We start from the raw sequence: 17,839 nt of genomic DNA on the forward strand, positions 1-17,839 counted from the left end.
AAAAATCCTGCATGTATCTGGATATATCTGATGACTTCAATACTGGGCCCCAGCATAGTCCTAACTACACCCACTCTGCTCGCTGTCCTTCATGCTTTCCACCATCACCACCACCCACAGCAGCAGAGCGAAAGTGTTCCCCAGACCACCTCTGGGTCGCTCTGAGGTTACACAGTGGCCCCCACTGCTCCACCGTACCATCTTTTTTCAGAACGATGTCCCGGCCCAAGTGCTTCCACATGATGGTAGGAGGCAGGGAGGAGACCACATCGCACACAATGACGGCATCCTCTCCTTCTTTGAACTCCTGCGGGCTGGGGGCATTCCTGAAGGTGAGTTTCTCTGGAAAGGAGCCACAGGAAAGGAGTGGAATTAGGCTGTGTCAAAACAGACCTGAAAGAGGAGTGGGGTGGGTTTTTCTGACGTGGCATGAGCTCTGCTTGCAGAGACACAAGTTCAGATGACACATCATTTTCATACACATTCATACATTTGCACACACATTCACGCTTCATCCATTCATGTTTTCTGCTCAAATGTTTGTTTGGTGCTATTTTTAAAATAAAGGGAGGATATGCTTTAAAATCACCTCAGGGAAGGTGGGGGAGGTTTTGTGCTCGACATAAGGGTTAAGAGCAAATCACAGTCGCTTCTGGTGAACACGTGCAGTAGCCTTCAGTCTATCAAGGTCTGTCTTGTCTATTCAAGACTGGTAGCCGCTCTCCAGGGTCTCAGGCAGAAGTCTTTCACGACACTTACAACTTGATACTTATACAAAGAGACGCTGAGGACTGAACCACCTGCATGCAGAGCAAATGCTCCACTGCTAAGCTGTGGCCTGTCCCCTGCAGGGCCCCTTCTGTGAGGCTGCAGGTCTACCCACGCCGCAATGAGCATGCTTCTATGGAGACATCCCCACTCAAATTCTGATTTGCATGCCCCTTAGTCACAATCCTGGCAGTCTTCACACACCAAGCAAACACTGTGTATATACCAAGCAATGAGTGGTGGAGGAACATGCCTTCAAGTCATAGCTGACTTATGGCGACCCCTGTTGGGATTTTCAAGGCAACAGACTAACAAAGGTGGTCTGACATTGCCTGCTTATGCAAGCCTGATCTTCTTTGGAGGTCTGCCAAGGACGATCCTGCTTAGTTTCTGAGATCTGACTAAAAAGGCCACTATAATTGATTTACATGTGGCTTCTATGTAAAAGAGAAAAGTAGCAATAGCAGACTGTAATTGATTTACATGTGGCTTATGACAAAGCATATTGTGCGAAAGGGGGCCTAATTTCCAAGCCGGCAAACCCATTGCCACCTCCAGCTGGGAGTTTGGGAATTCTTCATAACTCCTCGGTTGATTTTGGCTTATTATGTGCCTTACAATTGTGTTCTGAAAGCAAGAAAATTGATTTTGGCTTTTCGTTGTGCCTTACATTTGAGTTTTGATAGCAAGAAAATTAAACTCTTTTGTACGTGGTCCTGTTCTTCGGCTTCGTTCCATTTAGTTTCTGAGATCTGACAAGATCGGGCTCACCTGGGCTATCCAGATCAGGGCAAGCTGATGAGTCAGGAACCGCAATTCATCACCCCTCCCCATCACATCCTCTCTTCCTATGCAATTCATGAGTGGAATGAATCAGTGAGACTCAGAAACCCCAGGAAGCCCCCAAGCTATCAAACCCAGACATACACACTTCAATCTGTTGCATCTCTCCCAGGACCCAGGGGGGTCTAATAAACCAGCCCACAGTGACCAATTTGGGGGGCTCTTGGATAAGACAACTTGCTAACCAACAAGAGGTAGGGCATGCCAAAAAAAAAAAAGTTGTTTTAAATGCTCCCTGCCCAGAGAATGTGTGGGCTGTGGCCCTCTGCCAGCTGTCCCTCGCCACGGCAATGGGAATGATACCTGCTTGAAGGGTTGAAACCAGTTCATATTTAAATCTGTGGAAAATGGATGTCTACTCTGAAGAGGCAGACGTGGCTTTCCTGATCAAACCCCCAATTCCAAAGGTGGACCAGAACTGATCCCCCGCCAACGTTCCCACTCTTCTCATGGCTTCTCGCCAAGCAGAATCCCACACCTCCTCCCCAAAAGAGATTGGTTACTGTGTGAGCCACATGTTCCCAACCCAAATGGAACCAAGCTGGTGTCTTACGGAAGATCTTCACATTAAGTGTGGCTTCAAACTCCCCTTCTTCGGTGGAGACCACGCACTTGTAGATTCCGGCATCATCGATTTCCACGCTGTAGATGGTGAGGGTGGAATCGGCCTCTGGCGTTGCTGGCGACACTATGATGCGCTGTTGGTTTGAAAGCTTCTCGCCATTAGGGGCAAACCAGGAAACGTCTTTGCGTTTGGCATCCCCAGTTACTAGAAGCAGAGGAGAAAAGGCTTTTGGTAAAACCCTGGCACAGTGTCAGGATGTCTCCTGTCATACTCTGCAGGGCCTGTTTGATTCTGTGTGACTCTGATGTTAGAAGATGTTCACTGCCTGGAACTGGACAGCCTGTGGTTATCTCATGTAGCCTGCTGTAATCTCTTTCACCTGGGAAGTTTCTGGCCTTGGATTTTCTGGGTTCTGCTGTTCATCTTTAATACTTAGCTAACTGCTCTCTGAAGGGGGCTGGGGCTAGGCTTAGAATCCTATATATGTTTTGTGCTTGTAGAGAAAGGCCATTCCTGACAAGGAATGTAATAGTGCAAGAACGAGTAGCTTATCAATAAAATGCTTTGACTCATGCAGTTCCTGGACTCATGTAGTGAAGTGTTTAAGAGTTACTTGGCAGCACCTTACACACAGCAACATTTACTCAGTGACAGGTCACCTGGCTCGGTAGTTCAACCATGCTTGCAAACATCCTGGCATGATTCTTCAAATTATCTTTGCCCAGGGAGACCACGGAGATCTGTTCTCTGGACATTTGGTTCTCACTTGAACTACAAATACTCAGGGCTTTTTTTTTTCTGCCACAACACGGTGGGACGGAGTTCCAGGACCTCTTGAAAGTAATCATGTGTCTGGTGCACCACCCCCTGATCCCCGCCCTCCTTGCGCACAGCCGGGAGGCAAAGAAGCAGGCATGGACAGTTGGCGCAGAAGATTTCCTTCCCAGGCTCGGAGACCAGGCACTGGCGCTTCCCCTTCCTGGCACACCTCCGCTCCAGCCCTGTGCCCAGGTAACCCAAGCTCATGGGCTTGCTCCAGCTGGAGAATAACTGACATTGTAGATGCCAACCCCCGGTCAGCCAGACAGTGAATGTGCTCGACCCTCCCTTGTTCCCTGTGCTCCCCATGGGTCTCGCCTGGAGGCATCGCTTTGGCTGCGGCTTGCCCTCCTTCCTTCCCGCTCGCCCGCCCTGCAGGCAAGGGTGGGTTTTGGGAAGAAGAGGGGCATCAACAAGGTATAATGGCACACAGTTAAGGTTGCCTGCTCCAGTGTATTGTCGAAGGCTTTCACGGCCGGAGAACGATGGTTGTTGTGGGTTTTCCGGGCTGTATTGCTGTGGTCTTGGCATTGTAGTTCCTGACGTTTCGCCAGCAGCTGTGGCAGGCATCTTCAGAGGTGTAGCACCAAAAGACAGAGATCTCTCAGTGTCAGGAACTACAATGCCAAGACCACGGCAATACAGCCCGGAAAACCCACAACAACCATTGCCTGCTCCAGGTTGGGAAATTCCTGGAGATATTGGGGGGGGGGGGAGCCTGGAGAGGGTAGGGTTCGGGGAGGAGAGGGTTTTCAGCAAAGTATAATGCCATAGAGTTAAGGTTGCCAGCTGGAAATTCCTGGAGATGTGGGACAGGGGGAGCCTGGAGAGGGTGGGGTTTGGAGAGGAGAGGGACTTCAGCAAGGTATCACGTCATAGAGTTAAGGTTTCCAGTTCCAGGTTGGGAAATTCCTGGAAATTTGAGGGGTGGAGCATGGAGAGGACAGGATTTGGGTAAGAGAGAGACCACAGCAGGGTATAATGCCATGGAGTCCACCTCCAAAGCAGCCATTTTCTCCAAGAGAACTGATCTCTGTGGCCTGGAGATCAGTTGTAATTCTGGGAGATCTCCAGCCACCGCCTGGAGGCTGGTAGCCCTACAAGGAGAGCCTGCACTGCATACACGGAAGGCTGTCCACACCGCCTGCCATGCTGATGGCTGCCGCGCAGGGGCTGCTGGCCAAGGAGTGCACCAAGCTGGCAGAGGCGGCACAGGTGGCTGTGCTGCAGGGCTGCCAGGTAAGGGGCAGAGAGAGGCGAGCAGGCCCAAATCATGGAAGCGCTGCCGGGGGGGGGGGAGCAGCCGTGCCCTGTGCAATGACATCACTTCCTGGAAGTGACATCATCGTGTGGTCCTGGGAACACGTGCGCACAAAGTGTGCGTGTGTGTGGTGCCAGGGGCACCACCTCCCACCAGGAGTTGCCCCAGGTGCTGGCAAACCCCGCTATACCACTGAGTTCCACCACCTCTTTTCTCAGACCCACCCCCCCAAATTCTCAAAAGACAAGCATGTCCGTATCAGGAACCAACCAGTATCTCCTACGACTGGCGGCCCCTCTGAGATTTCATGGCAAAGCTGTTCTTTTTTATGCTTGACATGGTAAGCAGGCAAGACCATTCACCCAAGTGGAGCAAAATGCCCGCTCCAGGAAAGCTTTACTCACCTTCACAAACAAAGAATTTGGACTCTCCAACAGCAACTTCCACCTTATTTGGAATAATGTCCACCTGGACAGCGACTGCAAAAGACAAACAGAAGCAAGACAGTGAGACCCAGTGTTCATATCCTGCAAAAGCAAGCAGGAGACTGGTTTGGGATATGAAAGAATTCCCAAACTGTTAGGCTGTTATGAAAATACCAGGGCATTTGGCTATTCTAACAACAAAGACATTGGGCATGCTTTAAATTGCACCTCCAGTTATTCCACCAAAGACTCGCTTTGTTCTCTTCTGAGGGCAGTTTCTCCTTATCACCAGCAAACCTGGGGTTGAAAAGAAGGCTTCTTTCCAAAGGACTCATACCTGTCTGCATGAGCATGCACTAGTTTTAACATACTCCCTACAGTCACATGTCAGCTAAAGGGAACTGTTTCTTTTTTCTTTTTTTAAAAATGAAAGAACTCAAACAAGCTCAGAACAGCACCCCAAGGAGCGCTCCTGTCTTTCCCAAAACCATTGTTCTGCACACGCAAAAAAGCACTTGTGGGGCGTGCTATTTTGCCAACTTTGCTGCTCCATGAGGAGAATCTGTGCACAGATGCTCCACACGCAGCTGCCAATCAGTGAAATAACTCCCCTCACACGCAGTTTTCATGTGAGAAAATGGCAGGGGGAGGGCAGGAGCCTTTCCTCCCCCTGCAGCACTGTTCTGAGCTCATTCGAGCTCTCCTTTTTTAAAAAGAAGCAGTTCCTCTCCGCTGATGTGTGACTGCAAAAAGCGCTTTAAAACCAGTGCCTGCCCATATAGAAATGCATCCTCTGGAGAGACCCCGCAGGTTGCCCAAGTCTCAGCTCTTTCTGTCTCCAACCGACTCACCATCTTAAGTATGCAATCTTAGAAGGTACCTCAAGACCCTCTGATGTTTCCCCTCAAGTCCATTCAAGTTGCAGTGGGAAGCATTTCCCACATGCCCAGAGAACCTCTTGCCTGCACACTCAAATGCCCTCCCCTTCCTCTTACTCCTGCGGATCATTATAGACAATTCTCCCTTCCTGGCCAGGAGATGCTGCCTCAAGAGAGAGCAGCTGAAAGTGATGCATTTCAAAGCCACAGTATATGACTACCACATTGACACTGGCTTGTGAAAGACCAGATGTCTATGAGGGCAGCAGGATTTGAGTCCAGAGGCACTTTAGAGACCAATAAGATTTTTAGAGTGCAGGTTTCAAGAGTCAGAGCTCCCTTCTAGGTGCCACTGGACTCAAATCATGCTGTTCAACTGAAAACCAACACAGCTACCAAATCAACTGAAAACCAACACAGCTACCCACCTAGCTATGCTTATATGGGAATATCATTTTGTGTGTGCTGATGTGTAATGGGGGAACAGGGAGTCTTGTTAATGCAGCACGTGAGTTTTGCACACTAGGCCCTACAGTTGTTTTTCAGGATCTCCTATCTGAGAGAGATTACCCAGGGAGGCAAAGAACTGGCTAGTCTCTGATCACTAATTCATGAGTAATTCCCATCCAAGCTCTCCTCTCTCTGTGCCACCTCCCCCCTCCCATTCAAATGCTCCATTTTGTTCTCAGCCTCTGCTTGGAAGTTCCCATCTCTCCTTCCAATAACACACAAGCTGCCCTTTTTAGTCTGCTTTATTTCTGTGTAATCTAATTATTCTCGACCATATTACTTTAACATAATTCACTCCTGGGCAGAATGGCAAGGCCAAATGTAATGATAAAACGTGAAAGCTTTATTAGATTCAAGACGACAAGAGCTAAATAGCCCAAGTCCAAAGAGACTTAGTGCCTTCCTCCTATTAATCATCCGGGCACCTTCTCTTGTACGCAGTGCAATGTCTTCTCAGGTGGGCTTCTCTTAGGGACCAAAAGAGCACAGGGATTATGCTGTAGAGGGAGTCATTTAATTCAAGGGTCAGTGGTGTCAAGTCCCCAAACTGAAGGCCAGTGCAAAGTCAGAAGCAGGCTTCAAAGAAAAAACATCCTCAGATGTTTCAGTCATACCTGTTTACCCTTCATGTTTCTCTCTGGAACCCACTTCCTTACAATTCAAGATAAAGAACTGCAGCCAGTCCACCAGTCCCTCTAACTGACTTTGCTGTGACTAGCATCAGGTCCACAAAAGCCTCCAGCCTGCCAAACATCTGCTACCCACGATTCTTTAAGTGGGATGGAATCCGAGACCTTTTGCATGCAAAGCAGGGGCTGGACCACTGAGCCACGCCTCCGCCTGCAACAGTCTACTAACACTAGAGGATCTTCACCCTCCCCACTTGAGTGTGGCTGGGCTGGCTTGCATGGAATGCTTTATTCTGTACGCTCCTCTTGCATTGCACCTGTTTTCTGCATCCTGCATTGCACAAGCTGATCTGTTCACAATCAGTGGATGGATGGAGGTGGCCTAAATGGCCTTTGGCTCCTACCATCTGTCAATTCTACCCTCAATGGGCTATGGCTGAGGGGTAGAGCATCAATCAGCTTGGCATGCAGAAGACCCCAGCCTCAGTCCCTGACATTTCCAGGTAACTGGGCTGTAGGTGACGTGAAAGACCTCTGCCTGAGACCCTGGAGAGCAGCGGCCAGCCTGAACAGATCTTGATAGTGGACCAACGATCTGATTTGGTGCAAGGCAACTGCATGTGTTCCTATGCACCATCTGAGACTTTAGCCGCAAGCACCAGCTTTACTGGGCACCTGCTCATCCTGCAACCAACCCTTGGTGCCCAGTGGCTGAGGTCCTCTGTCTCAAGAAGAGAAACCATGCCAGGTTAGTTACACTGCAGAGTGCTTCTCCTAAAGCTGAAGCAAATCAGAACACACCTTCTTTCTCTTCGCCTCCCCCCACCAGCTAGAAACCTTTCTGCTCCACTTTAGGCATACAGACACAAGCACAGACCCCTCCCAGTTTCTGGAATCTCACACTATTGAGGCCTTTCGTGATAAGTAATGAGCCATTAGGGAAGCCATAATTGGATCCTGGCTCCCTTCCAGGGACAAGCTTGTCAGAGCTTCCTGGCCTAACTAGTCCAGGTCAAAGGAGGATTTCAAGAGGGTTGACCTAATGTGTGCGATTTCTAAATCGCAGCCATTAGCAGGAGGGGAAACAATAGCCATAATAGAACAACCGCTCCAACCAGCACAGCCAAGGCATTCCTCATCTCCTCTACTGTAAATGCTTCATTTGTTCAACTACTTGACAGTTCAACACTACAGAACTGGCTGCCTCCTTTCAGGGTGCATCAGACCACAGAGCGATTCATTTCAATGACCACTCCATCCCCTGGAATGTTCCCAAAGCACCCGCATTTTGTTCTTATCGCATGAACAGGGCACTCGGACGTCCAAATTTCTTTAACACCTGGAGCGTCCTGGAAACCTGGTCCCACCTGCATCCCAGTGCAGCCAGACCAGGATCTGGGAGAGTTGGGTTCAAACTCTGCCTCTGTCCTCTGTCCTGAAATTCACTATCTAGTCAGACTCTCTCTCTCTCTCTCTCTCTCTCTCTCTCTCTCAATCCACAACTGGATTGTTGTGATAATGAAATGGGGAAGGGAGAAACATGCACAATGCCCTATCTTCTTGGAGGAATGGCAGGATAAAACTGTATTACACAGAAAGAGAGAACCTGCAGTGCAGTGACAGCAAAACTAATCTCTTTAGGCCTGAGCTTTGAGACTGAATCAACACGTCATGAGTTCAAATCTCCTCTCAGCCCAGAACTCACTTGGTGGACCTTGACAAGCCACACAATGTTTTTGTCTTTTCCTCAGTCCACTGTCAGCCTTGGGCATTCTGCCAAGCAGCACAGGATAAAAACATCCTACTATATAATTCCCTAAGCATCTTTCCGACGACTCACATTTAAGCTGGTGCGCCTGCGGAAGCACCAGGATAAAAAGTGAGTGGTCGGACCTGACCTCCAGAGGGCGCCGCTGGTGGTGGATGGGCAGGCAAGGCTGCCCGGCCCTCTGCTGCTGGCCGACAAAGCCCAGCTGGAGGGGGAGGCTGGCGCAGGAAGAGCAATTTGCCTGCAGGCCCTGGTGGAGCCCGGGAGACCGGGCATGACTGACGCGCCACCGCCTGGGGAGCCCTGCCAGAGCAAGGGCGCACCACTCTCAGCGGAGCCGGTTAACAGAGTGCGAACAACGTGTCCACCGCCCTGGGAGCCCCGCTGGAGCCGCAGAACGCCGCTCTCGGCGGGGCCGGGGTGATGAGGCGGAGGCGAAGAGCTGCCTCCCTCTGAGCCCTGCTGGAGCAGGGCCGCGCTGCTCTCGGGGGGGACAGGGCGGAGGCGAAGCACCAGTCGCCCTCTGAGCCCCACTGGAGCTGCATCGCGCCACTCTCCACGGGGCTGGGGCGAGAGGGTGGAGGCGAAGCACCTGCCTCCCTGAGCCCGGCCGGAGCAGGGCCGCACCACTCCTGGTGGGGCCGGGGCAATGAGGCACAAGCGATGCACCTGCCACCCTGCGAGGCCCTCTGGAGCCGCAGCATGCCACTCTCCACAGAGCCGGGCGACAGGATGTGAACGACGCGCCCACCACCATGGGAGTCCTGCTGGAGCCGGGGATGCAGCGGGAAGAGCGAGCCCACTCTGCCCAACCTTCATGGCTCCACACCCCACCTGCCAGCTGTTCCCAGACCTCTCCTTCCTCTCCACCCTCCCCCAACCCCCCTTGCCCTCCCTACTTGCCATCCCTTCCCAGACCCCGTTGCCCCCACCTGCCATCCCTCCCCACACTCCTCCTTCCTCTCCATCCTCCCCACCCCCCTTACCCTCCTCACCTGTCATCCCTTCCCAGACCCCCCTTGCCCCCACCTGCCACACCCCTCCTGCCTCTCCACCTTCCCCAAACCCCCATTGCCCTTCCTACCTGCCATCCCTTCCCAGAACCCTCCTGCCTCTCAGCCCTCCCCCAACCCCCATTGTATTTATTTGCACAATGGTCTTTGCTTCGAGTCACTACGTAATTTAGTAAGCGTATTCTAGATGACTCACCCTGTTATCCTGGGGCTGGCGAGGTCCAAGCAAGCCTCTGGGGCCTCAGAAGGGCTCGCAGGTTGGCTCCGCCCTCCTCAGCCCTGATTGGGCCAGCCAGCATGGGGCGAGCCCAGATGGCCTGCACTCTGCCTCCAAGCCGAGCCTGTATCTGCTGGGGAAAGATGGGGGGGGCGTGGCTTTCCTAATCTTCCCCCACCTAGCCTTCCCCTCCCAAACCTGGAAAAGCAGAGCAGGGGGGCACAGGGGGGAGTGCAACTTTCCTTCTTCCCCCCTCCCAAGCCTTCCCCCACGCTTCACACAGCTGCGGGGGGCGAGGGGAGAGACTGTGGAGGCCAGGCTTACTCACCACAGCTTCACAAGGCGAGTAGACCTGACCTCTGGACCTGCAGAGGTCAGATCTACCTGCCATGCCTTTGTAAGGCCAGTAGACTTGGTTTCTGGACCTGTGGAGGCCAGGTCTACTCACCATGGGTTTTGCAGGGTGAGTAGATCTGGCCTCTGGATCCACAAAGGATCCACAGAGTATACCCAGCAATAGCTTTGAAAGGCAGATAGACCAGGCCTCTGGACCTATGGAGGCCAGGTCTACTTGCTATAGCTTTGCAAGGTGAATAGACTTGGCCTCTGGACCTGCGGAGAACAGATCTACCTGCCATAGACTTGCAGGGCAGGTATACCTGGCCTCCATCTTCTCAGAGGCCAGGCTGATGGAGGGGAGGTGGGGGAATGCACCTCCTGGGGGGTGCTTCCTGATGGTGCAGCACACTCCTGTGCGCTGCAGGAGGACGATTTCAGCCCAAAGTCAGCCCAGTTCAACGACTGCGGAGTGCAGGAGCACTCCAGGGCCCTTTCCCCCCAACAGTGCTCCCAGGCTCTGCAGCTGTCCAATACAGCCCGAGGTGGCGGCAGGATGGATGGGCCCACCTTCCAGCCCTTCCCCGCTGTGATCGGCTTGTGCTGCTGCCCTTCTTTGGCCCAGATCAGGGGGCTGGGGAGGGGGCAATGCCAGCCCCAGCCGCCATGCCCTCCCCACTCCCCGACCGGAGCGCTGGCTAGGGGGCAAAGCCAGGCTTCGTAGCCCTGCCCTCCCTCCACTCCAAGGCGCTGGGAAGGGGGCAATACCAGGCCCAGCCGCCTTGTTGTCCCCCCTCCCAGATTGGGGCATGGTGGAGGGGACAATGCCAGGCCCAGCTTCCCTGCCCTCCCCCTGCCCAGATCGGGACGCATGGGAGGCGGTAAGCCACCCTGTCCTTCCATCAAGGGATCAGGGCATGGTGGGGCAGCAATGCCTGCCCTTCCATTTCTATTTTTGTATTTTTTCTCCACAACAGGCTTTGTTACTAGTTTCAAATAAAACACCAGTAGGGTGGATCCAGCAGTAATTTTCTGTCAGCAGTGGTGGGGGAGTGGATTTTGACTAGCCCCCCCCCTCCAATGAGCTCAATTTACTTCTCATGCTGTTCCTGAGGGTCTCCTGCCCCCAAAGAGCAGCACTGAGGGGGCCTTGATGGGCTACACTGTGGGGAGCAGTTCTGTTCTATTGACAGGCATTGTATATAGTACCTGGGTTCAACCCATTAAAATCTACTACATTGGATACAAAGCCTAAAATTTTGTGTGTGTTATGGTATTATAATGAAATGTATATAGTGCTTCACATATGCTATCTCAGTTATCCCCACAACCATCATGCAAGGTAGGGCTTATAATTCTAGTATTACAGATGGGGGGCACTGAGACTGAGCATCTAATGACTTCCTAGCATGGCATCCCACATGAGCACACTCCTGTGTGGTAACTGCTTATCAGGTGGCATCCATGAAGCTGCCTTTGGAGAGAGTTTGAGCCTCACCTGCAGCATTTCCAGGGCAGGCGGCTGCTCACACGTGAAGAGATTTAGCTTCTCCTGATGAATCTGATTGTTTGCCACTGTTTGCTTTTTTACCATAAGCCAGCCTGAAGCCTCTCTGGAGGGATGGGGCATTTGGCACATATTCTAAAATCAACGAGGCCCGAACATGGAGGTTTACATATGGACACCTGCGTTTTCTCCTTCTCCTGAGTGCGTTTGTTTTCTTCTGACTTACAGCAGCTCTTCAGGGTCTCAGGCAGAGGCCTTTCACTTCACCAGCTGCCTGCTCCGTTTGACCTGAGATGCTGCGGATTGGTTCTGGGACCGTCCACATGCCAAGCAAATAGATGCTCTACCACTGAGACACGTCCCCTCCCCCAGTGGTACATCCAGGTACTCAAGGCTGCTGATGGACCCCCTCTGCCTCCTTGAACGTTATCTACTTCCCTATCACAAGCTTTTCTATACAAGTCCTGAATCTACCCCTGTGGGCTCTTCATATGGAGTAGAGGGATGAATCCTTTGGGGTTCCTTCTGCTCCAAAGACAGCTTGACGGCTGGAGGGAGCGGGTCTTAATGGAGGGTTTGGTCCTACAAGGTCAAATTCAAACAGCTTTCCTCTGAAGTGCTAACAATGACGAATCTGCCTTCTTTGCCCTAATTTCCTTCCAGAACCACATAAGCCACTGCTGTCAACACAGATGAGCCAGCCTTTTGAAAATGTCACTGTCTAGCTTGGGAGCAGCTGTGAAATGGTGACAGGTTGACAGCAGACTGTACTATGTGTCCACATCCACCACAGTTATCAATCGGGGAAAGAAAGGGCACGACCCAGCAGGCCTTTGGCAGGAGTTTCCAGAGACCAAGACGCTGGAATTTGATTTTAGTAGAATGGCTAAAAGGTCTGTTTCCACTGTGACAGCTTTGACAGATGAATTTGGGCTTCTGAATCTTGGGCTTCAGAAGGGCAGCAGTTTGGGGGCAGGTTTTACTGAGACTATCAACTGATTACATCTTTTTAATAATTGATTAATTGGCTTTTAACTTAGTAAGTATAAACATATAGTATTACCCCTAGATGAAGGTGAATTTTGAGGGTCCCCTGGGAAAGAGGCTGTTGCTTCGAAGGTGTGGTGGCGTATAGTTAACTGCTTTCCCACCAAACTGGTGTGCAAAGTGACATGCAAATATACACCCCTCCATTACGGATAACATTGCATATAAACCCCAGCGGTACATCCCTCATTCATAAAGCAGCACACACACAGGAAGAGCAACCCCAGTGTTCACAATCTTCAGGCAACAGGCCCTTCAGCCTTAATCCAAACAGAAGGCCTTGCAGAAATTTTAAAAAAAAAACTTTTAGCCCAATTGGTAAGCCCTTATTGGCTAGTTCTGGGTTCATTATTAAACAGAGGGCATTCCATAGTTAGCAAGCAGCAGCAGAACAAACAAGACCAGTTCCCACAGGAGAGAACCCTGCATAGGTCTCAGCGTTCCTGGACTTCCAGGGCGTCATTTACAGTCACCAACAAGGATAAACAAAAGGTTATCTTTGGTAAGCCAAGAACAGCTCCTGTCCAGCTCTCCTTCTACCTCTGTTACGTCCGCTTAAACTTACCTGTCATGGCATCGTGCTGCTCTGACTGGTCCTGCCCCACAGCACTGACAGGCAACTGGCAGAGGGCACGGAAACACAAAATGCCAGGATGCCAGGACATGGGTACACTCTCCTTGAGGGACAAGACACACAGCTGCTGTTTTTAATGGCAGCTGCTCATTTACCTGTATGTCTAGCTTGGGCCACAATTAGAAGGAAAAGCCACGCTTAATACACTGAATGAAGAATAACAAATAATAACAGTGTGCTTGTATACCACCCTTCTGAGCCGATTAGTGCCACACTCAGAGCAGTGAACGAAGTCAGTGCTATTATAATCCCCAGTGCAGCAAAGCTGTCACGTGGCCCGAAGGGAGAGTGTGCCTGTCTTGCCAAGGCAGGCCCAAACAGCCATGCCTGTTCAGCCACAGCTCAACCAGTCGTCATTCTGAGGGCGCCATGGGCAGCTCTGGGCCTGGTGCAGCCCTAATTATTAGCCATCCACATATGACTGGGAAGTGATGCGGGGAATCTGTGCAATCAGACTTGCCGAAGAAAGGTTTGGAAGCATTTAGACACATACTCTACCAACTGCCCAGAGACAGATAGTTTTCCATTGATTGCGTACATAAAAGACCCCCTTCAATACTGTGAACAGCTCTGAGGCTCAGTTTCAGGGGCAGGCAGGATGGGAAATCGACACTGATGGGTGGAGGGCACACAGGCCAGGCACCGTGTGTGCAACACACACTGAAGAAAACGGGGAGTGAGTCCTGTCAGAATTGTCTCCCAGACCCATCCATTTGAGATGACCTCTGCCATTTAAGGCATTAAGTTCCCCAAGGGCCACTTGGCAGGCCTTTCCCATTCTTCTTCCAATCACATTTGTCCTAGCTTTGCTACTCATATCAATTCATTAGAGATTCAATTTCCCAATTCATAAAACTGGCCTTACATTAGGAAAGCGTCTCCTGGGAAACGGATGGCTTCTGTGATCTGAAGTAACTCAGCTAAGGCACAGCATGAAAAAAAAGACTTGCAACTGGACTGGCTCCAACAGAGTCACAGCCCCGAAGGGATCCATCGCTCAAAGAAGACAGCCAGCCCAGTCTCACACAGAAAGGCAGGGAAGGGGGAGGGGACTGGGTGCGAGGACTTATGCCGAGATCCACAGCAATGCACCAGGGCAGCAAAATTCAGGACAGTACAGACAAGCAGCTGCCAAAGCACTGAGCAAGGTCTTGCACAAACTGGATGCCAGGAGAGAGAGCATGGCAGAGAAACTGCAGAAACAAGACACAGGCCTGTTCCAACTGGGCTGAAAATCTCAGCAGTGCCACCTGAAAACTTGATTACCCACTGGTGCCACATAGCAAACAATACAATCTAAACAGGATGCTGTCATGGCTGTCTACACGTAACCTGGAGGTGCCCTCACTTTTAAAATATTTTAAAACCCAGAAAATGGGGCCTTCCTCCTTTGACTCTTTTCTGAGGCTCAGTAGCTGCAAGGAGTCAGCATCTGGGAATCTTTGTGCCAAATCTGCCCCCCTACCGACATTTCTTGGCTCCTCCTTCTTATTGCCAACTTAGAGCCAAAGAAGGATGTGTAGTGACAGTGGTAACATGTATAGTAATGGAACTTGTTAGTAAGCAACTAGGGCAAACTCCATGCAAGGTATGATTCGGAAAGGAATTGAAAACGTAAAGGCCAATATTGTAATGCGCTTGTACAGAGCTACCATACAGCCTCATTTGGAAGAGTGTGCAGTTCTGGTTGCTGTATCTCAAAGTTCAGTCTAGAAAAAGGATGGTTACGAGGAGACATTACAGAGGTTTATAAAATTATGCATGGGGTAGATGAAGAGAGATTTCTCTCTCTCCCCCGTAATACTAGAACTCAGGGGCTCCCAATGTAAGTTGCTGGGAAACAGGTTCAGAACAGACAAAAGGAAAGATTTCTTTTTATTCAAAAAGTAATTTAACTGTGGAATTCGCTGCCTGTAGAGGCAGTGATGGCCACAAGCATAGCTTTAAAAGGGGGTTAGATAGATTCATGGAGACAGTTTCAGGTAGGCAGTCATGCTGGCCTGTAGGATTTGAGTCCTGTGGCATCTTAGAGACCAATAAGATTTTCAGAGTATAAGCTTTTGAGACTCAAAGCCCCTTCTTCAGATTTAAGGAGGAGTGGAGATCTCTGAGCCTTCATATCCCAGTCATGGAGGTGTCCATCAATGGTTACTGGCCACAGTGAATAAAAGGAACCTTCAAATACAGCAGAAGTATACCTCTGAAACCCAGTGTCAGGAAGGAGCATCAGGGGTCTCAGTCTATGCCCTGTTTGTTTGGCCCTCCAGGACAACTGGTTGGCTATGAGATACATGATCCTGGACTAGATAGACCGCTGCTCTGATCCAGCAGGCTCTTCTTATGTTCTTCTGTTCTAAAATCTGCAGCTGAATTTGGACATAAGCAAAGGCAGTTGTGACTTCTTTCGCCATCAGCCACCTCTGCTGCTTGGTGAGTGACATTATGGGAGTCCTGTTTGCATACAGAGGAAGGACTAAGAAGGATGAAAGACCAGGAGAAATCTGGGGCAGGGCGGGGAGCTGGTTGCCTCATCTCTTATCAATTGAGGAGCACAGGGAGGAATCTCTGGATTGCAATCTAGGAACTCAACTGCCAGAATAGTCTGCAAAAGTTCAAGAGCCAGTTCTGGAACTACCCTTGACTGACAATGAAATGATGTGAGCTGCATTCTCCGTCGCCTCTAAAGAAAAGGGATGTTCCAGAATTGCATGAATCCAGAACGTCTGAGCAAACAAACCTCTACCAATTGCAGCGATCCAATACCTCTCATTGCTTCTGATAAAATTCATCTCTAACGAAACAGACTCATGTTCCCAGTTTTTCCAAAGTAAATCACCTCAAACTTGGCAATGTAAAGACAAGTGTCATTATGACTTTGAGAAATCTAAAACTGAATTTGAAATAGCCCTTTGTACAAATGATGAACATGTTATTTCTAAAACGCATAAACTTTTGTTGAGGTTTGAGATGGAAGAAGAGCAAGTAAAAGAATGTATGATTAAATGGGTGAAAAATTGTGGACATGATATATTAATGGAGCAATGGGAAAATATGTGGACAAGAGGGCTGAAATTTACATTAAGCTCCAGTATTGAAGAAAATTTTTACAAAATGATGTATCGTTGGTATATGACTCCTGAAAAATTGGCTAGAATGTATAAAGGGGCGTCAAATGTATGTTGGAAATGTGCCAAACAAGAAGGGACATTTTTTCATATGTGGTGGACATGTAAGAAAGCAAAGAGTTTTTGGTTGCAGATACAATCATCGATTCAGAAGATTTTGTAGATTAAACTTCAGCTGAAGACTTTTCTGTTGGGAATAAGAGACAGCCAGTTGGAAAAAAGCTTTAGAATACTGTTTTTATATTTTATTACAGTGGCAAGAGTACTTTATGCACAAAAGTGGAAAACTACAACATTACCTACAGTGGAAGAATGGTTGACAAAAGTTTTGGAGTTTGTGTTAATGGCAAAACTTACTGCATTGATTAGAGAAAGGACACTAGTTAACTTCTTGACTGAATGGAAACCATATTGTCGAAGGCTTTCTCGGCCGGAGAACGATGGTTGTTGTGGGTTTTCCGGGCTGTATTGCCGTGGTCTTGGCATTGTAGTTCCTGACGTTTCGCCAGCAGCTGTGGCTGGCATCTTCAGAGGTGTAGCACCAAAAGACAGAGATCTTTTGGTGACACTGACACTGGTGCTGCTGGCGAAACATCAGGAACTACGATGCCAAGACCACGGCAATACAGCCCGGAAAACCCACAACAACCATGAATGGAAACCGTTAGTAGACTTTTTGCATGAAATGGATAACAAGGATTTGATGACATCTGCATTTATGGATTAAGAAACATAAACAATAGAAAAAAGAGGGGTTTTGTGACTAACCTAGAATAAGTGTGACTCTAGAAATGATACATACTTGTTGCGGAGAAAATCAGAACTCAACCTGTAGCATAATCTAGGGGTTTTTTGTTGTTGTTTGTTTTCTTTTCCCTTTCCCTTTTAATTATATAGATATATGTATCGTTAGTGTGTCATGTTTAGAACTGTTTTTTTTTCTTATTCTCTATATTGTTTATTGTGTTATGGTGTATAGTTTATAGTTTAAATAAATAAAGAAAAATTTAGAAGTGAAACTTGGCAATGTAAAAAAAATATCTGCAGAACCATCCCATATATATATATCCTTGGATTTATGTACAATATTGAGAGTTCTATCACTGCAAAATCTGAGATGCATGGTTCAGAAGAGAGGATTCCATGCTCCCAGCAAATGCAATTCTCTCTCATCAATGCTCCTTTGAACAGCAGCCATTAATATCATGCTCAGAACTAATTCTCTGCTTCATTGGGGGTGGGGGCGCTATTAAGTGCACTTTAGTTTCTTCATAAATATTTGCTAACGCAACCTCTTAGTGTGGGAGGGGGCGCTTTCTACAGAAGTCAAAGTTGGAGCAACAGAATCCTCTATTTGCAACACAAAGTGCTTTGAGGATTTGGCACACTGGTTCGGGAGTATGGAAAAATGCCAGTCATTCAGGTCAAATAATTACATGTGCACAGCCTGTCATTTGAAGTCACAATGGCAGCTTCTGCACATTTTATGATATT

The 17,839-nt window shown here is 49.4% G+C and overlaps 1 protein-coding gene across 10 annotated transcripts in view; it reads right to left on the bottom strand.

The window, feature by feature from the left end:
* The window catches only part of NCAM1 (neural cell adhesion molecule 1), a 261,176-nt gene that overhangs the window by 67,355 nt on the left and 175,982 nt on the right, over positions 1-17,839 (bottom strand). For all 10 annotated transcript variants that reach the window (XM_054997438.1, XM_054997441.1, XM_054997435.1 and 7 more), the window contains exons 2-4: positions 4,661-4,735; positions 2,165-2,380; positions 199-342 (exon numbers count right to left, since the gene is read on the bottom strand). In XM_054997438.1, the coding sequence (XP_054853413.1) occupies positions 199-342; positions 2,165-2,380; positions 4,661-4,735 (435 nt within the window). The remainder of the gene's footprint in view (positions 1-198; positions 343-2,164; positions 2,381-4,660; positions 4,736-17,839) is intronic.

This window comes from Eublepharis macularius, chromosome 14 (genome assembly GCF_028583425.1).
Source record: "Eublepharis macularius isolate TG4126 chromosome 14, MPM_Emac_v1.0, whole genome shotgun sequence".
In the NCBI taxonomy this organism is placed as follows: domain Eukaryota; kingdom Metazoa; phylum Chordata; class Lepidosauria; order Squamata; family Eublepharidae; genus Eublepharis; species Eublepharis macularius.